Source organism: Fusarium fujikuroi, chromosome FFUJ_chr03 (assembly GCF_900079805.1).
Source record: "Fusarium fujikuroi IMI 58289 draft genome, chromosome FFUJ_chr03".
Taxonomy (NCBI): Eukaryota; Fungi; Ascomycota; class Sordariomycetes; order Hypocreales; family Nectriaceae; genus Fusarium; species Fusarium fujikuroi.
In genome coordinates, this window is record NC_036624.1 from 4,823,701 (window position 1) to 4,844,245 (window position 20,545).

Here is a 20,545-nt window from a genome sequence, read left to right on the forward strand (position 1 = left end):
TTATTAGCTTTTATGAGTTAAATATACTTAATACGCGCTTTCGTTTCTTTTTTGATTAGAAGCATCAACATTGATATTGCATTTAGATTCGACAGCTTGATGAGATTGTGGCATTTATTATATACAATCCCTCGTTACTAACATATATCATTGAGGGTAAATAAAATCCTTTGAACATTGTCGGCGGTTAGACAATGGAGTGCAATGTCCCACACAGAATGTGAGTATCTCTTGGAGCGTGTTTCGACGCCAACCCTCACGAGCCGGTTATTGTCGGCATTGGAAGAATGCCAAACCATGATGATTACCGAAACCGATGCAAAAGCATCGGCAGTATCGGGAGCATCGGCTTGTGTTGCAAAGGGCGTACAACAATATATTTATTTTCTAGTATGCCGTTATGAGAATTCTTTGTTATTACTTGAAATGCCACACACAAAACTATCAGTAAATAAATTAATCCAGCAGAATAGACTATTTCTATCTACTCAGAATTCCGTCAAGGCGCCTTTCAGTCAAGATGAGAATTGGCTTCCTAGGCCTGGGAACGATGGGTACGCCCATGGCCCTCAATCTACGACGACAGTTCCCGGTCACAGTGTGGAATCGCAATACCGCCAAATGCACGCCCCTCGTTGAGGCCGGCGCCAAAGCCGCAAAGACTCCTTCCGCTGTGGTTGAGAAGTCCGATGTCATTTTCACAATGCTTTTCGACGACAAAGCGATCCAATCGATGATTGAAAACGAGCCCAATGACAAGTTTATGAAAGCCATACGTGGTAAAACATTGATCAACACTAGCTCAGTGTCTGTCGACTTCAGCCATAAGCTTGCGCAGCAGGTACAGAATGCGGGGGGCCAGTTTGTTGAGATGCCTGTCAGTGGCAGCAAGGTCCCAGCTGAGGAGGGAAAGCTTGTAGGCATGATGGCTGGCGACCCACAGGTTGCTGAACAGATCAGAGCCGTCGTCGAACCTATCACTACTGCGGCCATCTACTGCGGTCCTATCGGATCAGGCTTGAAGGCTAAATATTCCATCAACCTGTTCCTGATCTCTGTGACCACTGGTCTTGCAGAATCAGTGAATCTTGCCAGAGCTCAAGGGTTGGACTTGGAGGCCTTTGGACAGGTACTAAACAGTAGTCCGTTGGCATCTGCATACTCCAAGATGAAGATGGCGAAGATACTCGACGGAGATTGGACACCCCAGGCGGCCATCAAAGACTGCTATAACAGCACTGAGCTGATCAAGTCTGCTGCGCAAAGCGTACAAGTTCAAACTCCATCTATCCAAGTTTGCAATTCTCTCTATAGAGAAGCTCACGAAAATGGTTTGGGGGAGGAGGATATGATGGCTATTTATAAAGTGTTTGCCGAGACTCCGGGAAAGTTTTGTACATAATTAGAGAAGTGAATAAAAAAAATCTGTAATTCTACAGGTTACATTGAGTTTTACCCTTCGTATGCCCTTATCCATCATGCGTTCGATGGCTAGAGCAAGATATCAGTAAATACCTACCTAGCCCGGGTCAAGTTAATATAAAATTCTTCAATATTCCTTAAGATTACATGTTTACTAAATCCTTCCGCTGATACAAAGCTGTTTATGTGGCTCACGTACCGAGTTCTACGGACAGAAGGTTAAACCTCGGGAAAGTGGAATTTTCAGCTACCTTAGGTACTAGTTAGAATTATGATCTCATTACGGCTTATGAAGTTCATACTCCTTCCAACATACAAGAAGCAGATTGCACATGAAGTACTTGTACTTATCTGAGCAAGTCTTCTTGTAGGGCTATATACATAAAGCGTGATTTTAACTCCTCGCCTATGCCAGGCAAAGATAGATCCTGCAGTGGAACCCCGAGACGGTGATCGAATTGAACAAGCTTGGGAGACGATATTTTGGACCTTGAGGGCTCAGAAATCCCCAAGCACTGCTAATCTTCTCTGTATTACTAGGTGATATCTGATTCTGAGATATGGATGAGCCAAGTAAACGTGTTGGTGGTCAGTACTCGAGAAAGCGCGCGTTGCACGCGTGTGCAGTCTGCAGAGCAAGGTTTGCCAAACCCACTTTTGAAAGACATGTAGCCGTATTAACAATATCCAAGGAAGTCTCGGTGTGATAGCCAACGGCCAAGCTGTGGTTTCTGTGTCAGGACCAACACACAATGCACTTATCCAGACATAGAACCCGCCAGGTGAGATTGCAGCGACCAGCCTCCAGCGATTCCCGACTGACATTAGACGTCAAGCCTAGACAAAGCCTCATTGCTCATTTTGGAAAGGATACAGATCATGGAGAGTAATTTCCTCAAACAGCTTCATGGCGTGACAGGTAACGGAGCTCCGAGAGCATCAAGTGCCAATCCGAGCACGCCAGCTTTACAGCAGACACCAAGGTCAAGGAATCAGTGGCCGAGCGGGGACATAATAATGTCTTGGAATGTGCTTCGAGAGCCTATCACCAGATGCGGCCAGCATCGATACTGGGAGACATATCGAAATGAGCTGCTGCTCAACCCTGATGGAGGCTCAGAAACACCTGGACCTAGTCCTTCTATCAAGGCAGAGTTTGTGAGGTCTGATGCAACAACTGATCCGCTCGATCATGACCAAGTCATGTCGGATGATAGGCAAGTGGATTCTACTCCAGAATCAGCTAATCTCACAGCATCACTTATTAGAAACTACGTTGTCAATATCCACAGCAAGTCACCAATCTTGGACCTTGACTTCTTGAAAGACCTGGAAGACCGACTACTGAAGGACAGAGAGCTTCAAAATTGGCCAGTACAAAAGGCGCTACCAGCAGGACTACAGCCTCCAGACATGACAATCTTGCTGTTAGTACTTGCTCTAGGAGAAGTGTCAGCAAGGGCTTCCCCGGAAAAGCAACCGCTTGGTCAATCCCATTACATGACTCTGGCACTTCCATGGCTTGGAGTCACGGCGTTTAGTAATGGCTCAACTATCAAGGACTTGCAAGCACACTTGCTCTTAGCCAGTTATCAGATGTGGATCCTGAGGCCGTGGAAAGCATGGTGCTATGTTGAGACAGCCGCAGCCAAGGCTGAGACAATGTTGCTGAGGTGCGTCTACTATCACAGATAAGTCGTAAGTCTCTGACTAAATAGGTACCCCGATATTCTTGAGCAGAAGCTTAGTCATAGAGTATTGTGGGCAACTGCAAAGATGCAGCTGGAGCTAACCGAAGAGATCTATCCTCACCTTGGACTTTTGAAACCAGGCAGGCTCGGGCAACTGATCCAAAGCACTCCGATTCCCCCACCGCCGCCTCAGCCATTTGAATGGCCTAGTATCGGCTCGCAGCTTGATACGGATACGTGGTATTACTACCTGGCTGAGACTTCCAGCCGGAGATTGGTCGAGCGTATCAAGGCTGAGCTTTACAGCGGTAAGCCATTCACAGCATTATGTGTGTCGGATTTTGATGGTTGTATAGAAGAAATCATCGGAAGTAGTATAACAACCAGTTATCCTTTGGCGTGCGAGTTTGAACGTCAGATAAACGAATGGTAAGTCTTGTGAGTCAGGAAGCAACCTCACAGAGCAGACTGAAAATAACGAGACAATAGGATGAGCTCGCTCCCAGCAGACCTACGATTTGCATCACAGCTTTCCTCCGAATTCTCCCCAGGGACGATTGAAACTCTGGAACAATCATTCAAGCACCGAATGCGAAAGGTTCTAGTTGACAGACAAGGACAGCTGATGATGCTTGTGTTCCGCCCTTTTCTCGCGGCTCTCGCAGATGCTCACTCTGACACAAACGAACCAGATGCCCATCCTGACGCTCTGTTAAAAGGAACGGCGAAATATCTTCACTACACAATCAAATTTCTCCACCAACAGTCAGAACAACCCGTTCGGCATTACGGATGCTGGCTTCTGGCACGGAACGTCTGGTCAGCTGCCGTATCGCTCATCGCGGCATGTTATCTGCCAAATGTGATTCATCACATGGATTCCAGCGAGCCTGAGATTCAGAATTCCGATATTGCTAGCCCGATGTCACAAGGATCAGTCATGCCTACCGTTTTTGGGGGAACTTTTTCTCGGTGTGCTCTGGACGCCTGTCAGCATGCTTATCAACAACTTCGGCTTTGGGATAAGGAGAGTGCAAGCCTTTCGTATTGCGCGGATCAGCTATGGGCGTTGATTGTGGATGCTCAGTGGCATGATCGTAGTGTCGTTGGGAACGATATTTCTGGTCATGAGCAGACCTAGTGTTTGTTAGTAGCGATGTGTTAGGTTGGTATCATAGCACTCTTATTCGACAGACATTATTGGCGCGTGAGATTGGCATTAGACAGAATTGACAACACTTCTTGGTGCGTTTATTGTTCATATACAACTTTGTTTGCAATGGCACCAATGCCATCTATCTCAACCTTGGTAACATCGCCCTCCGTCATACTAATCTGAGGCGTCCTTCCAAAGCCAACACCAGCGGGAGTTCCAGTGAAGATAAGGGTCCCTAAAAGAGTCAATCATGGCGGGCGAGCCTAACCGCGTTGAACTTACCAGGAAGCAGCGTCATGCCTTGGCTCAAGAATGACACGATCTCGGCTACAGAGAAGATCATATTATTGGTGTTGCCGTTCTGCACCTGGGTATCCTTGAGGGTGCCGCGAATCCCAAGCCCGACCGCAGAGCCGAGGATATCTTTTGACACGATTGCAGGTCCTATAGGTGCGGAAGAGTCGAAACACTTCGAGTAGCACCATTGGCCTCCGCCCAAGTGCGGTTCAAGCTGCCATGCTCTGTTGGAGATATCGTTGCCAGCCTACAATAGCGTTATTAACGAGCCTCTTCTGGAAGCTCTGATCACTTACAGTATAACCGAAGACATAGTCTAGTGCGTCATCCTTGGACACCCGCGAGGCCTTACGGCCAATCACGATCACCTAAGACAATAAATCACTTTTCTCTGTATCTGGAGCCAGAACCTCTTACTAATTCTGATTCGTAGTCGAGTCTTCCCTTCTCCCATGAAGTGCGAGGGAGGACAAGGTCGTCATATGGGCCAGTAAGTGCAGTCACCGGCTTGAAGCTATCACGAGGACTATGAGACCACGTTTTCTAGAATGGGCTATCGAGTCCAAATTACTCACAAAACAACCGGCACCTTTGGGATAGCCATCTTGGCCTCCTGAGCGTGGTCTGTGTAGTTCAGGCCGATGCAAACAACGGAGCGGGCATCATCGATGCCAATGGGACACAAGAGCTTCTGAATGCCGTGCTTGTTGTCGCTAATTTGAGTCGTAGGTGAGAATGGGCTTCCCTCCTGAAAAGGTTTGGCGAATTGGAGTGCCTCATCTGCAGCGCCGTAGTAAGTCTTGCCATCATCTTTCGAGACAAAACGAACAAGGCGTTGGATCGACATTTTAGCTAAACAATTTGTACGTAATTGATGTCGAAAGGTTGAAGAAGCCATGGGCACATTGGAACCCTTGAGATAATTGCCGAGTATACAACGCTGGAATAAATACTCGATCGAACCATTTAACAGTACTTGTCAGCCGTCATCGGAACCAGGACAAGGTCTAGTGGAGATGACCGAGTCAAGCCTGTGCGTAGAGTTTCAGTGGCGTCGGTTCAGAGGCCGAAATGCCCCGAAGATCCGGTCTAGGCCGAAACTGGAGTAGATGAGCGCTTGAGCTGGCGTTGCATGACCGGAGGCTGAACGCGTAGGTTGTAATTCTACTGTAGTTCGAATACATAACGAAGCTCAACCCCAAAATAGTCGGGATGCCCGTCCGCTTCTCACGGTACTAGCCTTGATCCCACTACCATGGCCGATTTCCAACACATCAAGACAATGCTGGAGCGCGCAGTTCATCAGCGTCCCTTCCTCCTCGCTACTACTTCTGGAGCTGCGGCTCTAGTAGTGTTCGCAGCATGGTGTGTTAAAGACTATCGCGATTACCTCGCCCTCGGCCCTGGTGGTCCTCCTTATAATGCCAAAGGATGGGCGTGGGTCACCTTTGGCATCCGTCCTTTTGCGCTGAGCAAGTCTGGTGCGACTTATGTTGCCGACTATCCTACAGAGGGAAGCCATCCAGAGATCAAGAGCCTACCGAGGCGACAGGGAGAGCGGGCACTGCTTGGTGGCATCGCTCCTCATCGCCAATTATCACAGCATGCGCCTACGCGTATGAGAACCGTATGTGCTTGGCCTCTGCTGCTTTTAGCTGTTCCACCCGACTAATCTTGTTCGTTAGTACGTCGAGAACCTCTTCGCCAACGCCGCACAACAACATCCCTCGATCCTCGAGACTAAGAAGTCACTATACGAGCGCCACCACGATGCCCTCTTCGTTTCACACAAGCTCCTCGAGTCACAGCCCGAGCATCTGCCTAAGACAGCGATTATAGCGAGAGGCGAACTGGGCCATGCCCACCCTGATTTATCGGTACATCTATACCTGTCCCCGGCAGACGCTCGCGTGATCATCGAGAAGGGCTGGGCCGAGAGACATAGGCTCTCTGTCCCAGAGACCTCATGGGTCAAGAACAAATACGCTGTCGCTAGTACCTACCTAATGATTTACGGACCTCGGAATGAGAAGGAGATGGAGGTGTTGAGAGTCATTCTTGAGAACAGCATACGTTTCATGACAGGTCGAGATGAAGTTGAGAAGGTGCAGTGGAAGACCACTGTGTAGTAGCAATCTCCGAGTAGTTCTATCATTAATTGAAAGAGGAGAATGGTCTTTTGAAGTGCTGCTATTGTTGTGATTGCTTGTTGGTGGTGGCATCATCTGTAAACAATTAAAAAACAATTTCTAGCACAGATATAAATATAGAGGTTCGGAAACATGTGCTATAATCTACTCTATGGTAAATCCTTCATCAACTCTGACAACAACATCATTAATTTCCTTCCAGTCCCCGACTCCACGCGGTCCAGCCATACGAAACCTATAATTTCCCGCGTCAACACGCCAAAGGTGATCTTGGACATCCCAATACGAGAAGCCCTGAGCTGTTAAACAGAATTCCAGATCTTGCGAAGCTCCCGGCTCCAGAATCGCAGTCTTTGCAAATGTTCGTAGCTCTACCCTCGGTCTCGGTGTCGTTGGCTCCGAAGCTTCAATGAAGAGGAGAATGGTTTCACTCGCAGCCACAGCGCCAGTATTCTGAACTTCAAGAATTACTTTGACTGCTGCCTGAATGGGATCAAACGTCAAGTTGGTAGGGCTTTTGACAGAACAACTGAATACGCTGTATGACAAGCCATGGCCAAAGGCGAATCGCGGGCTGTACGTCTCAAGTGACGGTTGACGGTACCCGACGTAGATGCCCTCGCGATAATGGATCTCCTTTTCAGAAGTCATCAGACTCTCAACATTACCAGCTGGATAATCTTCCACTGTGTCCCAAAACGTAGTTGGAAGTCTCGCGCACGGCGATGCGTCTCCAGATATAATTCTAGCAAGCGCATTGCCGAACTCCATACCAGGAAACCACGCATAAATGACGGCATCGACTTCATCAATCCAAGAACTCGTGTCAATGGGTGACCCGACATTGACAACCACGATTGTCCGGCCGTGGCATGCCTTGGCGACACGAAGGATGAGCTCATCTTGTCGACGTGGGAGCTTCATGCTCACACGATCGAATCCCTCGGATTCCCATTCTGTACCAGTGCCGACCACAACTAGAGCAGTGTCAACAGTCTCTGCAAGCTTTTCTGCCCTAGCCAAAGCGATATCGTCATCGCTAGCGAGTGCAAGACCAAGTCGACAACCCTGGATGAAGAACTCGCGGTTCACATTCTGAGCCTTGTGCTTCGAAGACCAGCTGAGAACCTCAAACTTGTACCTTCGACCTGCTTCCAAATGTACCGGTTCCTGTCGACGGACTTCTAGTTTTGAGCGATCAAAGAGGAAGTCCTCGGTAGAAATGTTGAGATCTCGCTCAACGTCGAGAACAATCCGGTTGTCCAACAGGCACTTTGCGCTACCCGGGCCGCTCAGACTAAGGTTGTATGGCCCCGTCTTTTGTGCGACAAGCTCGAAGTTCATACTTGTGCAAAAGTCAGAGCGATCTTGTAGACCATCTGGCGCATGCTCAACAAGCATGTACAAAGTGTCTTTCAACTCTTGAGAGTGGAAGAGCTGTTGTGGAGAGGGTTGATCTCCGTTGTGCCAATACAGCGTGATGCTGTCAATATGGAGGCCGGATTCGTTCGGAAGTGGCACAAGTCTGTTGACAGCGACGCCAGCTCCAAGTGTCGCATTTCTATAGGTCTTCTGGAGAGCTTCCCATGGAGTTGATGCATATGGCACCTTGAGACTTGCAGATCCTCCTCCAAATAGAGACGGTTCGATCGCATGATGTCCAAATACAGCGAGTCTGGTATCTCGATCAACAAGTGGAAGTGTATCTCCTTCATTCTTCAGAAGGACCATGCTTGACTCAGCAGCCTGTCGTATCAACGACCTGGACTCTAAATCCTCGAGATAGTCTGGTTCTTCGGCTTTCAGTGGCGGTGGGAAACCAGGTTCTCCAACACGACCGGTCTTTCGAAGAAGATTGACGACCCTCGCTGCTGATTTTTTGATCTGTTTATTCTGTATTTCTCCCCTCTTTAGAGCTTCCAACACCTTTTTGTATTCTCGAAACTTGGTCGGGCCTGGCATCTCGAGGTCGAGACCAGCGTTGAAGGCATCCGTTGTACTGTAGGTTCCGAACCAGTCTGAAATGACCGCACCGTTGTATCGCCATTCGTCGCGGAGGATGGAGAGAAGGCTCTGAGATTCGGAGCAGAACGAGCCGTTGACAGAATTATATCTGTAGTAGTCTTAGGTTAGCGACCTCATCTCCTAGAACGGGTAGCCTGTGACTTACGCAGTCATGATGCACCATGGATCGGCCTGTTCAACAACAATTCTAAACGGTTCGAGATATATTTCCCTTAATGCTCGCTCTTCGATAACGCTGTCACTCCATCGTCGACCGTTCTCTGCCTCGTTGGCTAGGAAATGCTTTGGGCTAGTGGCAATGCCCTGGGCTTGAAGACCCTTGACGAAAGATGCAGCGATGAGGCCACTGAGCAAAGGATCTTCGCTATAAGACTCAAAGTTTCGACCACCTACAAAGTCAGCTGAAGCACGAGTAGCCACCTGATAGTACTTACACAAGGGGTAGCGATGGATGTTCATGGTTGGAGCCAGGAGTCCATGCACTCCTTTGCGCTTACACTCTCTCGCGAGAACGCCAGCCAGCTTCGTCGCCAATTCGACATCAAAAGAGGCACCTAGAGCTGTCCCGCACGGAATTGCTGTAGATGGCGCTCCATTGATCCAGTCTTCGCCTCTGACGCCATTTGGGCCATCAGAGAACTTGAGTGATCCTAGGCCGAGGGCTTGATTGGTGCGAGTATTCCAGAAGTCGTGGCCTGAGAGGAGGTTCACGGTATCCTCTAATGACAGCTCGGAGGAGAGGTCGCGATCAATAGAGCGCATCGTACTTGATTGTGCAATTACAAGTCAATGCTTGAGAAAAGGGTACGAAGCTCGACGTCAAGGGGCTGTTGATCTCAAAGGTATAAACGCACGAGACATCGTGGAAGATGATATCTAAAAAGGAATAGAATAGTAGGAACATCTTGCCATTCTCTACAATCCCTCAACATCCAGAATAGGGTAAGTCCATCGCTTGGGCCTCATCGGGGCAATTCGGCTGTGGCGCCGACACAACACTGCTTCTCCGCCCTCAATACCTGATTGGTCGGGGCATTTCGGTGTGTGAGCCGACATCATGAACTCCCAATCTCTACCTTAAGCTAGCGCTTGTCTTGTGCTCAGCTCGCTAATAGAATTTTGCGGAGAAGATTCAGCAGTCGGCTACCCCAGATGGGGTAACAATGCACGATCCAGATTTTTGGAACGCGTCGGGATCTTGAGTCAACTGACGTCTCGGTACTTCACGATGAGTGCTAATTCTTCGGTTTGAAACGATCATAAAAAGGCAGCACCCCAGCCTGAGTTGCAGATCATCAGCAGTTCTCCAAGTATCATCGTCAACCATCACCTTCGCCGTTATGACCGCTCCAGCTTCAACTTCGCTCTTCAAGAACCCTAGCCTTCTGAGGCTATATCTCCTTCTCATTCCTGGCTCTCTGATTGTCAGTGGTGCAATGGGATATGACTCAAGTCTCATGAATGGCATTCAGGGGGTTGATCGATGGCAGAATTGTTAGCATCTCACTTCTATAGATGTTCATTGTAGCTAACCATGGGTGTTTAGACTTCAACCATCCCCAAGGCTCTCTTCTTGGTATTATGAATGCTATTCTTCCTCTCGGCGCCGTATTCGGAACAATCCCCGCCGCTTGGATATCTGACCATCATGGAAGACGATGGGCCATGGCTGTCGGCGATGTCATTGTTATTCTTTCGACCATCATTCAGACCGCGAGCATCAACAGTCAGTCTTCCTCGGCACCCTTGTGAAGTGAAGCTAATGCTATCTGCAGCGCCCATGTATATGGCTTCACGATTCTTGATCGGTCTCGGAATCACCATCGCGTCTAGTTCTGCTCCCATGCTCGCCGCCGAACTGGCCCATCCCGAATCGCGAACGACCTTAACATCGATGTATAACACGCTCTGGTACTTGGGAGTAAGCATAATGCCCCCAAGAGACTCGGAATAAGGTAGTTAACCTCTATAGTCTATCATCGCAGCATGGACGACATACGGCACTTATCGCATCAACTCAGAATGGTCTTGGAGACTCCCTACAGCTCTTCAAGCGCTCCCCGCCATCATCAACCTCATAGGACTCTGGTTTCTCCCCGAAAGTCCTCGATGGCTGGTAGGTCAAGACCGCCATGACGAGGCCCGTGATATTCTGATCAAGTACCATGCCAATGGTGACCAAGACTCTGCATTTGTTGCCGCTGAGTTTGAAGAGATTCGCACTGCCCTTCAACTTGAGCTGGCTGGATCGAGGTCCTGGAAGGAGTTGGTCCAGACCAAGGCTAATAGACATCGAACTTTCCTCGTTATTTGCTGTGCTTTCTTTCCCCAGTGGTCTGGCAATGGCTTGGTGGTAAGTAAGCCTGCTCCTTATTTTATAAGCAACTCACTAATCTATCTAGTCTTACTATATTGCTCCCGTCCTTCGATCGATTGGTATCAACTCACAGGAAGATATCACTCTTATCAACGGTATCCTTCAGATCTGGAACATGATCGTGGCCATGACTGGTGCCAACCTCGTAAATCGAGTCGGTCGTCGCCCTCTCTTCGTCGTCGCAACTTCATGCATGCTAGCTGGCATGGTCGCGTGGACCATCACCGGCAGTGTCTTTGCAAGGACCAAGTCAGAGGCCACCGGTGCGGGAATTCTCACTTGCGTCATCTTCTTCGCTTCTTCGTACAACATCTGCTGGAACCCACTGGCTGTCGCATACCCCGTGGAGATCCTTTCCTTCAACATTCGCGCCAAGGGTATCGCACTTCTTATGGGATCCATCAAAGGAGCTAGTTTCTTCAACCAGTTCGTCAACCCGATTGGGCTGAAGAATCTTGGTTGGAAGTATTATATCGTGTACTGCGTTTGGCTTTGCATTGTTCTCATCACAGTCTTATTTATGTTTCCGGAGACCAAGGTAAGTCTTTCGCCGTTCCTTTTAATCATTGACCTGTCTGACTGGGTTTATAGAACCGATCCCTCGAAGAGATCTCTGAAGTGTTCGAGAAGCACTCGGAGGGCGCACCCGAGAAGCAGGTTGAGGCGACCGATATTGAGTGTATTGAACATCGGAGGAACGAGAAGGACTAAGACGGCGCCTACGCTTTGATGGTTACAGAGGCGGCCAGCCAATGCTTTGTATTGAGGCTAACGGACTGACAAAACTCTACGCATCTCCTTCGTGACAGCGACAGCATTTCAAATAATTAGTCAATCGATATTAAGTAAACTATAATAACGATGGAATCTTATTGTACTAGGGCAATCTGAACTAGCAAGCTTATATGACCCCCTATCAGGCTTTGCAGCACTGGCACTTTTCGACCATTAGCTTCTTCACTTATCCATGAGCCTTGAGTTCCTTGAGACTTACCGAAACAGATCCAGAATCATTGTCAGGAACAACCATTGTAGAACATTGGCTAGCATGCTCTGTTGTACCACATACGTTGAGACCAGTCATGCTGTTGCAGACTGCGATCGGAGACTGTTATTTATTATAAGTAAATGCGAATTCTCTTCGCACATGATGTCCACTTACACAAGGCGTGCTTCGCGGCACGCAGTCATCAGCAGCGACGAAAGGCATAAAGGCAGCTGCCAAGATAAAGAGGCTAGAGCAATGCATAGTCGCAATTGATCGATATCTGGACTTGATGGAGTGATAAGGTAAAGTTTGATAGCAACTCAGACAAGAAGCAGCTTGTGTATCAAGCTGGGATTTAAGTACTTCAAGCTTGATTTGTTTCCAGAGCATTATAAACACCTGTCATGGCTCTCTTCACCGACTGTTTGACTGCCAAGACATATGATCCAGTTTGCAAAGCTTAAAGCAGATGATTCACTTGGTGGATAAACGAAGCATTGATACCAATTAAACTCAAAACCGCAGATCGTAACCTCGCTGTTTGGTTTCGACCTTCAGCTTACGTAGCTTGGTACCCGTTTTGATGAAAGGTGGATATCGATCCCCATCTGAAGTGGATTATATGCATCAAAACAAAACAGGCCCTTGGAAAGCTAATATTTCTGACTCGTGCCATCTGCGAGACTGAGACTTTTCTCGACATTTCTTCATCAAGTTCACATACAATCTACGCACTTCGAACCCCACTCTTTGACTCACACTGGTTTGGAGACTCTGATGGCATCTTTTCTTCTATCATGATACCTCGTAGCCTGAACATTCGGACTCTTGCAGTCACTTCCTAGACTTACATTTAGCATTCGGACTCTTGCAGTCACTTCTTAGACTTACATTTAGGCATCGGAACTTGTTGGCCAACATCCGATCCGAAATTCGGAGACCCTCTTGCTCAAGCCGATAGACTAAGTTGCCTATAATGGTAGCTAATGTGTAAATAATATTTAACAAGCGCTATTTGCTACCATGAAGTCACTTTTCTTCTCCCAATTTTCCAGCAGCTGGCTTGTCTCAAGTTTCAATATATTTTTATATCTAGGATCCCACCGAAAATGTCACCAGGTCGTCGAGACGTTGAGTTCCCCACCGTTGACGGACTAACCCTTAGGGGTTGGTTCTACACCGCCAGTTGAGATGGAAAGCACCCATGCATTATCATGGCAAACGGAGTGAGCTTTCTCCCGAGAATCACCCTGTTCATCTACTAATCTCTTTCCTAGCTGGCAGGTCTGAAGGAGCAGTTCTGCCCCAACTTTGCTCAGCGGTTCCAATCTGCTGGCTATGGAGTCTTGCTCTTTGACCACCGTAACTGGGGTGCAAGCGACGGTGTTCCCCGGAACGAGACGAACCCCATCCAGACTGCCCGCGACTACTCGGATGCCTTTGACTTCGTTGCCTCGTTGGACGAGGTTGATGCCTCCAGGATTGTCTACTGGGGCACTAGCATGTGCGGTGGTTCCGTTCTACACGCTGCGGCATTCGACAAGCGTATCCGAGCCGTGATTTCGCAGGTTCCCTTTGTATCCGGCGAACTACTTAGTTCACACCTCGCACCATTGATTGGATCCCTATACAGCAGCCGACAACAGCTCAAAGCAGGCAAGCCTGTCCCACTGATCAAGCTGTTTGCCGAGACTCCCGACGAGAGTCTTCAGCAAGACACCAAAGCTCTCATTCAGGATGAGAATCTCTGCGATTTCATCAAGGCTTTGGATAAGGATAAGCTACCTTGGTCCCCGAATGTCACCCCCCAAACACTTCTTAACATGATCGCATTTGAACCTCTGGCTTTTATGCACCGCATTGCTCCAACACCACTGCTCTTGGTCTCTGCCGAGAATGACAGGTGTGCGCCAACCTTTACTCAGCTTAAGGCATACGCGCTGGCTTATGAGCCCAAGAGGCTGGCTATTTTGAAGGGTTCTGGGCACTTTGACCCTTATCATGGCAAGGTCTTTGAGGAAAACGTCAAGGCACAGCTGGCCTATCTGAAGGATATTGTGTAGGGGGCTTCATGGCTTTTAGACTTACAATTAAAATCTCCACTTCGTAGAAATATAAACTGTCTTGTTAACTGTTTCCTGTTTCTTTAGCTAAACGGTGACGGTGGAAGTGAAAACGGGTCGATTGACTGCTTCGGTCTCACCAGGCTAAATATTAATGAGCATTGGCCCCCTTAGATAGACTTTGTGGCCACTAGATGGATTTGAGGTCACCAGGTGTCCGTCAAGTTCAGTAAAGATGGATCATTCGTTGACACCTAGTAAAGTGTGAGTTAAGAAAAGTATGGATCAATTGAGTACGGCCAATAATCCATGAGTCAAGAAGCCCTGCTTATCTCACTGCAAATTGGTAGTATGCCTATTTGAAGAAGTACTGCATGAAGAACGGTAGCATATTCCTACTCTCTGCAAAGGTCAAGCCTAAGACACAACGACCTCTGGTAAAACTATCTCCGCATATACCATGCTAAGTCCCCATCATTTTTTTCCCTAAAAGTCAAGCCGTTGCCCATAAACTGGAACCGGTTCCCGCCAGTGTACGTAAACACGAAGTCCTCGGTTCTAAACTCGTCCAGGATTTCCTTGTAGTGGATCACACTGCCCGGGTACATAGCTGTTACCCTACCGTCGGCCTTTCCTTTCTTGAACCAGGACCGACAGTCACCAGTCCAAACAGTCTTCTTCATCAGCTCTTGAGTATAGACATTGAAGTCATCTAATGCATCCTGGCGAACCTGGACGGACCTGGATGGAGTGATAGCCAGTCAGCATGAGTTCTGCTTAGACACGAGTTATAACCTACTTGATATTCTGTGTTGATATCTTCCGGACCCATCTTGCGATGTAGTCTACCGTGAACGACATAACAGCCAGTAAGCTTCCGTGCGCCAGAGGTGTGTTTGGACCATTGATAGTAAAGAAGTTGGGCATGTTTGCCGCAAATACCCCAAAGTACGCCTCTGGAGCATCCTTCCACTGCTCAGCGAGCGAGATACCGTTCTGACCCACGACTTTGAATCCCGGAACAAAACTGACATCAAACCCTGTTGCGCAAACAATGATATCAAACTCTTCCGTCTTTGTGAGGCTGCGAATTCCACCTTCAACAATCTCCTGAATGGCTTCATTTTGGAGGGTGACGTTGTCTTGTTGTAGCGCCTGGAGATAGTTCTCACCGGGAGACAATCGCCGACAGCCAACTTGGAATGTCGGGATGAGCCTGGCACACAGGTCGGGGTCGTGGTTGAGTGCCTCTTCCATCTTTGACTTGAATAGCTGAAACGCGGCTTGCTGCTCTGGACTGTCCTTGATGGAAACCTTGAAGAACTTATTGAAGGAGTGCTCAATACTATGCCGGAGCTGGAAGAACATCTCCTTATCATCCTTGAATGCTTGGATCTCCTCATCAGTGTAGGTGAAGTTCTTGCCCTCGGGGGTAAACTCGGATGCGAATGCGCTACTGATCCAAAGCGGGCTTCGGGCATAGTTGACGATCCTGGCTGCGGTAGGTTGCATTTGTGGAAGGACTTGCACAGCGGAAGAACCGTTGCCAATGATGGCCACTGTCTTGCCGGACCAGTCGAGGCTTGTATCCCATGCAGCTGTATGAGCCAGCTTCCCCTTGAACCTTTCCAGCCCAGGTATCCTGGGCCAGGTCCATTTGCTGAGGAAGCCCGTGGCGTTGATGACTAGGTCTGCTTCCTCGTGGGTGATCTCACGGCTTTGACCATGCTGGATCTCCAAGTGCCACTTACCAGCGCCGTCGTCCCAGACAGAGGATATGACTTCAGAGTTGAGTATAACGGGCTCTTGAAGCTTATACTTATCAGACGTGTTCTTGATGTAGCTCCATATCTCTGGGCCTGTAGCATAAAACTGACTCCAAGAGGGATTCGGCTCAAAGGGGAAAGTGTAGATGTGCGCGGGAACATCGCATGCAACCCCGGGATATTTATTGACCAGCCAAGTTCCTCCGACGTCATCATTTTTGTCGTAGATTTTTAGGTCAATAAACTGGTCCAAGGGCGAGTCTCCATGCTTGTACTGATACGAGAGCATCAGCCCTGCATACCCGGCACCTATGCAAACAACCTTGAGTTTGCGAGGCTGGAAAGAAGGGCCTTCCCGCATAGGCACCCAATTGCTGGGTTTATCCATACTAACGTGAGTGAGAAAAGTGATTGATAGGTGTAACTTGGATTACTTCTCGCGATGTGAAGTCTGAATGGTATAGACCTGGATAATGGCGATGGATGTTGTCAAATTGGCATGACCCTGGTGAAGAAGCCGAAAAGGATTCAGTATTTGATGACCGTACACTTCTTCTGGGTGACAAATTTATTCCTTTGCATTTAAAGTTGTATCGGATTCTTGGAATTAGTGTTCTTCGGATTCATTGGCAATTCGGCTCGAAGCCATGGGCCGGAAGCCCGGAAGCCGGCCGGATCGGAATCGCCCCGCCTCCACCGGGTCTCAACAGAGGGTCACTAATCCTCTATATTGATACGATATATTTGATCGTCCCTTAGGCATGGACAAAGTCACAACAACGTTGGGATAGTTTTGAAACCACCATATCGCAAAGGCTTGTCAGCTAAAAACAAGGTATCTCCTTTCCGCACAAACCTTTCTGAGAAGTCTAGAAGTCATCATGGTGACAAAAACGACTTTGGAGTTCTTCGGTATGTTTCTTGAAATCTCCGTCAACCATCTCAGCCTACTTTGAGCATACTTGGCGCCCAATGGATGGAGTCAGGACTGATTGAAACGAAATAGGAACAACTACATTTCGGCTGAAATGGAAGGGCTTGACCATATTCCACGATACTTGGCTCGACAAACCGGAGGGTCTGAAAAGATACCTCGAGCTTAAGGACGTAACAGAACTAGATTACATAGTCATCTCGCACGCCCACTTCGATCAGTAGGTCTGAGCAAACATTTCAGTTACATCAGGTTCTAATACTCACGAAGCCTCCCTGGCGCGGACCAACTTGCCGTGAGAACAGGGGCAACAATAATTGCCAACGGTGAGGCTATCAGATGCCTCCGAGATGCGGGGGTCCCCGACGCACAGTTGATCCCTGTCAGCGGTGGCGAAAGAGTGCCCTTATTCAGCAAGGAGACCCTCAGAAAGGCTGCGGAAGGTCTAATTGATCGAGCTCCAGCACCACCGACAGCGCCTCCTATGCCGCACGTCAAGTATGCCGCAGCCGCAGTCCACGTCTGGCCGTCACTGCACTCTTTAATTCCTGCAATCACTCCCCAAGACCTCCCTGAAGAATTTGACACCGCAGAGAGGTTTACAGGCGAGGTCACCCCGTATGACTGCACCTTGGACATTACCAGACTGATGCAATTTGGTCTTTTCAGAATGAAGGAGTTTATGCCCGAGGAGACCATGGACCCAGGGACGCGTGCTTTTGCTGATTATGTACAAGATCGTCGAAAGCACGTCATGTCGCACTTTGATGGCGGCCAGCTGATGTATAATTTTGTCGCTGACGGGAAAAGCATCTTGTTCAACAGTCACTTGGGCGTGTATCAAGGCATCGCCGAGTGTGTGATCCCCAAGCCTACAGTTGCTATCATGGGAGCTGGCGGTCGAGCGAATCTTGATGGGAGACCGTTCCAAGGCTCAGCCGCCGAATTCCTTGTCAAGCAGGCAAAGTGGCTCAGTGAACCTACCAGCATTTATTTCTGCCTGCATGATCCGAGGTAATATTCTCCTTTTCGATCTTATTACACTGCTGACGTTTTCAAGCATCATCAAGCCTCTCAGAGTGGATGTGAATGCTGCAAAGCAGATGCTCCAACAGGAGACAGCAGCTACAGTCATTGACACGCTGCTTGGAAAAGTGTACACGCTGGATGTATAGTGTGGAGATGTAATCAAGAACTACTGTGTGAATTAACTAGTGTTAAGAAATAACATCATCCTATAATATTACAATATTCTTCTCGTCGCGGCTACTGAAACCAGCTCAAGCTAGAGAAGACCATACTACCTACATCTGAGGTATCTTCGATATGAGACATGTCGAGTAACGACGAATCTTGAAACAAGTCCAAAGATAGATCGTGGGGATCTCCACCAACATTACCAAGGTCAACTGCTAGGGTAGAATCTTCCGTCAAAGAGACCGTAGACAGAGAAGCTGATGGGGTTTGCACCTCCTGGGCCGTAGCGATTTCACCAGCCCATTCACTGTCCATCCTCCCACGTTTGTGTTTTGGTGGATGTGGCTTTTCTTGGAGACGTCCGAAAAGCTCGCCCACTAAATGGCTCTGTTTCTCAACGATACGGTTATTCCGCTGTTCCACATACTCTTCACATGCAGATTGGAGCTGCTGCACTACCTGAAAGTAGTACCTCGCGATATTATCATGCTTTTCAAGCCTCTGGAGCAACTGGCCTGCAGTGGCTAAATTCGATAACAGGGGAAAAACATGGTCCAAATCTGCAAAGGTAGCAACACCTAAGGTCAGAGCAGCAGTGAAAGCAGAGTGGACCGGGAAAGGTAACCGCTTGGGTAAGTCGTCTCTTGCGAGAAAGCTCTGAAGCAAACGAACGACACGTACAGCAGAGTCGGCTGAAGCATACACAAGAGCCGTGTCGGGATGTGATGGTGTTGCCGTCCCTTGTACGTCTCGATAGCTGCTGTCACTGGTACCTCCACGCATTGCTCTTGACGCCGCTCGATCAAGGAGAAGAGGCCGGGTCAGCAGCATAATCGACCAGTAGTATGACTGTCTCATATTAGAGGATGCCAGTGTTGATACTGACTCGTAGCCTTGTGCTGGTTCCGCGCACTCTAGCCCATCAGTCTTCAGGCCTGAAGTCATGCGAGATGCCCATGAGCGATGCTCCTGCGTCATACTTGTGATGAAGTGTCTTGAAACCTTGGAGGGCCCGTAGACCTCCCGCAAGACAGCTTCGAGAATAGCGGCCATGTCGATGGCGGAAGAATAGCCCTTCTCGGCCTTGGTGTTGCGAGTCTCGTAGGTGCAGATTGGTCGACCCAAGGAACCGCTGGCGAAAGTATCAAACAGTCGCAGCGCTTTCCAGAGACGTTCACGGAAAGCAGAATCAGCGTGACTCATGTGTTGCGACTGGTTCACTTTATGGATGCCCATAGCGCAGGCAAGTCGGCACGCAACCCCGATGGAGTGATAGGCGGCGTCTCTTCGCCCTGAGTTTATCTGGTAGAAAGCGATCAAGTTGTGACACAGGATCGCCGAGAGATTTGGACCTTGGCCCGATTTCGAATTCGTCAGATATTTCGCATATGTGTAATACGCTTCCGCAGTCGCATCTTCGTCTCCCGGGCAGGTTAGCGCGCCATTCGCGAGGATCAAGTAGCAGATTGCAGAGGAGAGGGTTGCAGCGTCTTCGTCTTGCTGCAGCCAGGCGTCTATTTGCGACTTAACCTCTGATTCGTCCAAAGCACCCAGCAAGTGACTTGTTGCCTGTATACCCCAACGAACCAGTTGCTTCGCATGGAGAGAGCTGGGCTTTGGTGGGGGATGGGACACGGAAACTGGACACGAGGGATCATGGTTGGTATGATATTGTATCGGCTGCTCGACAAAGGCACACGGCCCCAGTATTCGAGAAACGAGCTGGCGGATCTGCTGAAGAAAGCATTCATTGGCGGCATCTCCGAAATGCATGGATCCTTGGTGGTCGTTCTCCGCTGCCCGATAGGTATCGGGGAATGGGGCGCCGATGTCTAGAAATGAGTCCTCAGGCTGGCTCGCCGTCTGCTCAAGTGGTAGGTCGATGGAGTAGTTCAGCAGCATGTCTGCCAGTGGTTCTGGAGGGTCTCTTGGGTCTGTCCTGACACTTTGGCGTGGGGAGGTGGATGGACGACGTTTTGGGGTTGAATAGCGACACTCTGAGGCGATCTGTCGGATGGCGCATCGACGGCAAGGCAAATTGCCATCGCATCGCTCTTTTCGGCGTTTGCAGCTCTCGCATGCTGCGGCACAGCGACGGCGCATGTTATCACTCAGCCTCTTGGTAGGCATACTGTATGAATTCTTCTTATATGGGCTTGTGAATGTGACGCAGGAGGTGTTGAAAATGCGAGAACCGACACTTGTCTAGACTACAGCGTACGTACGCACGTACTCCGGAGGTTTATATAAATTCACTGCCGACAAAGAACCCCCCGTGTTAAAATGCCGAGATAGTGGGCTGTAGGCTAGCTAACTGACCAGTCACTAGCGAGTTGTATGTTAGGCATTGGGCCACAGCTAGCTAACCAACTCCCTGTTAAACTACACATATAATTACCTATCAAGATATTTACACTACGAGACACACACGATACGAATTTAAACTTGGAAACTCTATCAAGATAGATGCCAGGTATTT

The 20,545-nt window shown here is 48.8% G+C and overlaps 11 protein-coding genes; 6 read left to right on the forward strand and 5 right to left on the reverse strand.

Moving 5' to 3' along the window:
• Positions 1 to 520: 520 nt before the first annotated feature.
• FFUJ_03614 (related to gamma hydroxybutyrate dehydrogenase) lies at positions 521 to 1,402 on the forward strand (the record flags this gene model as incomplete). Its single annotated transcript, XM_023575481.1, has 1 exon — positions 521 to 1,402. One exon carries the CDS (start codon positions 521 to 523, stop codon positions 1,400 to 1,402), a length of 882 nt encoding a protein of 293 aa, XP_023428656.1.
• A 1,037-nt stretch (positions 1,403 to 2,439) lies between these two features.
• FFUJ_03615 (uncharacterized protein) lies at positions 2,440 to 4,254 on the forward strand (the record flags this gene model as incomplete). XM_023575482.1 has 4 exons in its annotated part: positions 2,440 to 3,095; positions 3,141 to 3,421; positions 3,470 to 3,542; positions 3,603 to 4,254. The coding sequence occupies 4 exons, from the start codon at positions 2,440 to 2,442 to the stop codon at positions 4,252 to 4,254; spliced, it is 1,662 nt and encodes a 553-aa protein (XP_023428657.1).
• Positions 4,255 to 4,364: 110 nt separating this feature from the next.
• On the reverse strand, positions 4,365 to 5,413 carry FFUJ_03616 (related to bifunctional 4-hydroxyphenylacetate degradation enzyme; the record flags this gene model as incomplete). XM_023575483.1 has 5 exons in its annotated part: positions 4,365 to 4,504; positions 4,552 to 4,813; positions 4,863 to 4,934; positions 4,984 to 5,080; positions 5,142 to 5,413. The coding sequence occupies 5 exons, from the start codon at positions 5,411 to 5,413 to the stop codon at positions 4,365 to 4,367; spliced, it is 843 nt and encodes a 280-aa protein (XP_023428658.1).
• Positions 5,414 to 5,821: 408 nt separating this feature from the next.
• Positions 5,822 to 6,695, forward strand: FFUJ_03617 (uncharacterized protein; the record flags this gene model as incomplete). XM_023575485.1 has 2 exons in its annotated part: positions 5,822 to 6,193; positions 6,252 to 6,695. The coding sequence occupies 2 exons, from the start codon at positions 5,822 to 5,824 to the stop codon at positions 6,693 to 6,695; spliced, it is 816 nt and encodes a 271-aa protein (XP_023428659.1).
• Positions 6,696 to 6,860: 165 nt separating this feature from the next.
• Positions 6,861 to 9,503, reverse strand: FFUJ_03618 (related to beta-glucosidase; the record flags this gene model as incomplete). XM_023575486.1 has 3 exons in its annotated part: positions 6,861 to 8,829; positions 8,887 to 9,130; positions 9,176 to 9,503. 3 exons carry the CDS (start codon positions 9,501 to 9,503, stop codon positions 6,861 to 6,863), a joined length of 2,541 nt encoding a protein of 846 aa, XP_023428660.1.
• Positions 9,504 to 10,081: 578 nt separating this feature from the next.
• Positions 10,082 to 11,829, forward strand: FFUJ_03619 (related to hexose transporter protein; the record flags this gene model as incomplete). XM_023575487.1 has 6 exons in its annotated part: positions 10,082 to 10,235; positions 10,288 to 10,467; positions 10,517 to 10,662; positions 10,714 to 11,094; positions 11,144 to 11,656; positions 11,710 to 11,829. 6 exons carry the CDS (start codon positions 10,082 to 10,084, stop codon positions 11,827 to 11,829), a joined length of 1,494 nt encoding a protein of 497 aa, XP_023428661.1.
• A 250-nt stretch (positions 11,830 to 12,079) lies between these two features.
• On the reverse strand, positions 12,080 to 12,367 carry FFUJ_03620 (uncharacterized protein; the record flags this gene model as incomplete). XM_023575488.1 has 2 exons in its annotated part: positions 12,080 to 12,226; positions 12,281 to 12,367. The coding sequence occupies 2 exons, from the start codon at positions 12,365 to 12,367 to the stop codon at positions 12,080 to 12,082; spliced, it is 234 nt and encodes a 77-aa protein (XP_023428662.1).
• A 953-nt stretch (positions 12,368 to 13,320) lies between these two features.
• FFUJ_03621 (uncharacterized protein) lies at positions 13,321 to 14,169 on the forward strand (the record flags this gene model as incomplete). XM_023575489.1 has 2 exons in its annotated part: positions 13,321 to 13,332; positions 13,384 to 14,169. The coding sequence occupies 2 exons, from the start codon at positions 13,321 to 13,323 to the stop codon at positions 14,167 to 14,169; spliced, it is 798 nt and encodes a 265-aa protein (XP_023428829.1).
• A 443-nt stretch (positions 14,170 to 14,612) lies between these two features.
• Positions 14,613 to 16,323, reverse strand: FFUJ_03622 (monooxygenase-like protein; the record flags this gene model as incomplete). XM_023575490.1 has 2 exons in its annotated part: positions 14,613 to 14,910; positions 14,969 to 16,323. 2 exons carry the CDS (start codon positions 16,321 to 16,323, stop codon positions 14,613 to 14,615), a joined length of 1,653 nt encoding a protein of 550 aa, XP_023428663.1.
• Positions 16,324 to 16,816: 493 nt separating this feature from the next.
• Positions 16,817 to 18,044, forward strand: FFUJ_03623 (uncharacterized protein; the record flags this gene model as incomplete). XM_023575491.1 has 4 exons in its annotated part: positions 16,817 to 16,847; positions 16,942 to 17,089; positions 17,140 to 17,883; positions 17,930 to 18,044. The coding sequence occupies 4 exons, from the start codon at positions 16,817 to 16,819 to the stop codon at positions 18,042 to 18,044; spliced, it is 1,038 nt and encodes a 345-aa protein (XP_023428664.1).
• A 91-nt stretch (positions 18,045 to 18,135) lies between these two features.
• On the reverse strand, positions 18,136 to 20,196 carry FFUJ_03624 (related to fungal specific transcription factor; the record flags this gene model as incomplete). Its single annotated transcript, XM_023575492.1, has 1 exon — positions 18,136 to 20,196. The coding sequence occupies one exon, from the start codon at positions 20,194 to 20,196 to the stop codon at positions 18,136 to 18,138; it is 2,061 nt and encodes a 686-aa protein (XP_023428665.1).
• Between the last annotated feature and the right edge of the window lie 349 nt (positions 20,197 to 20,545).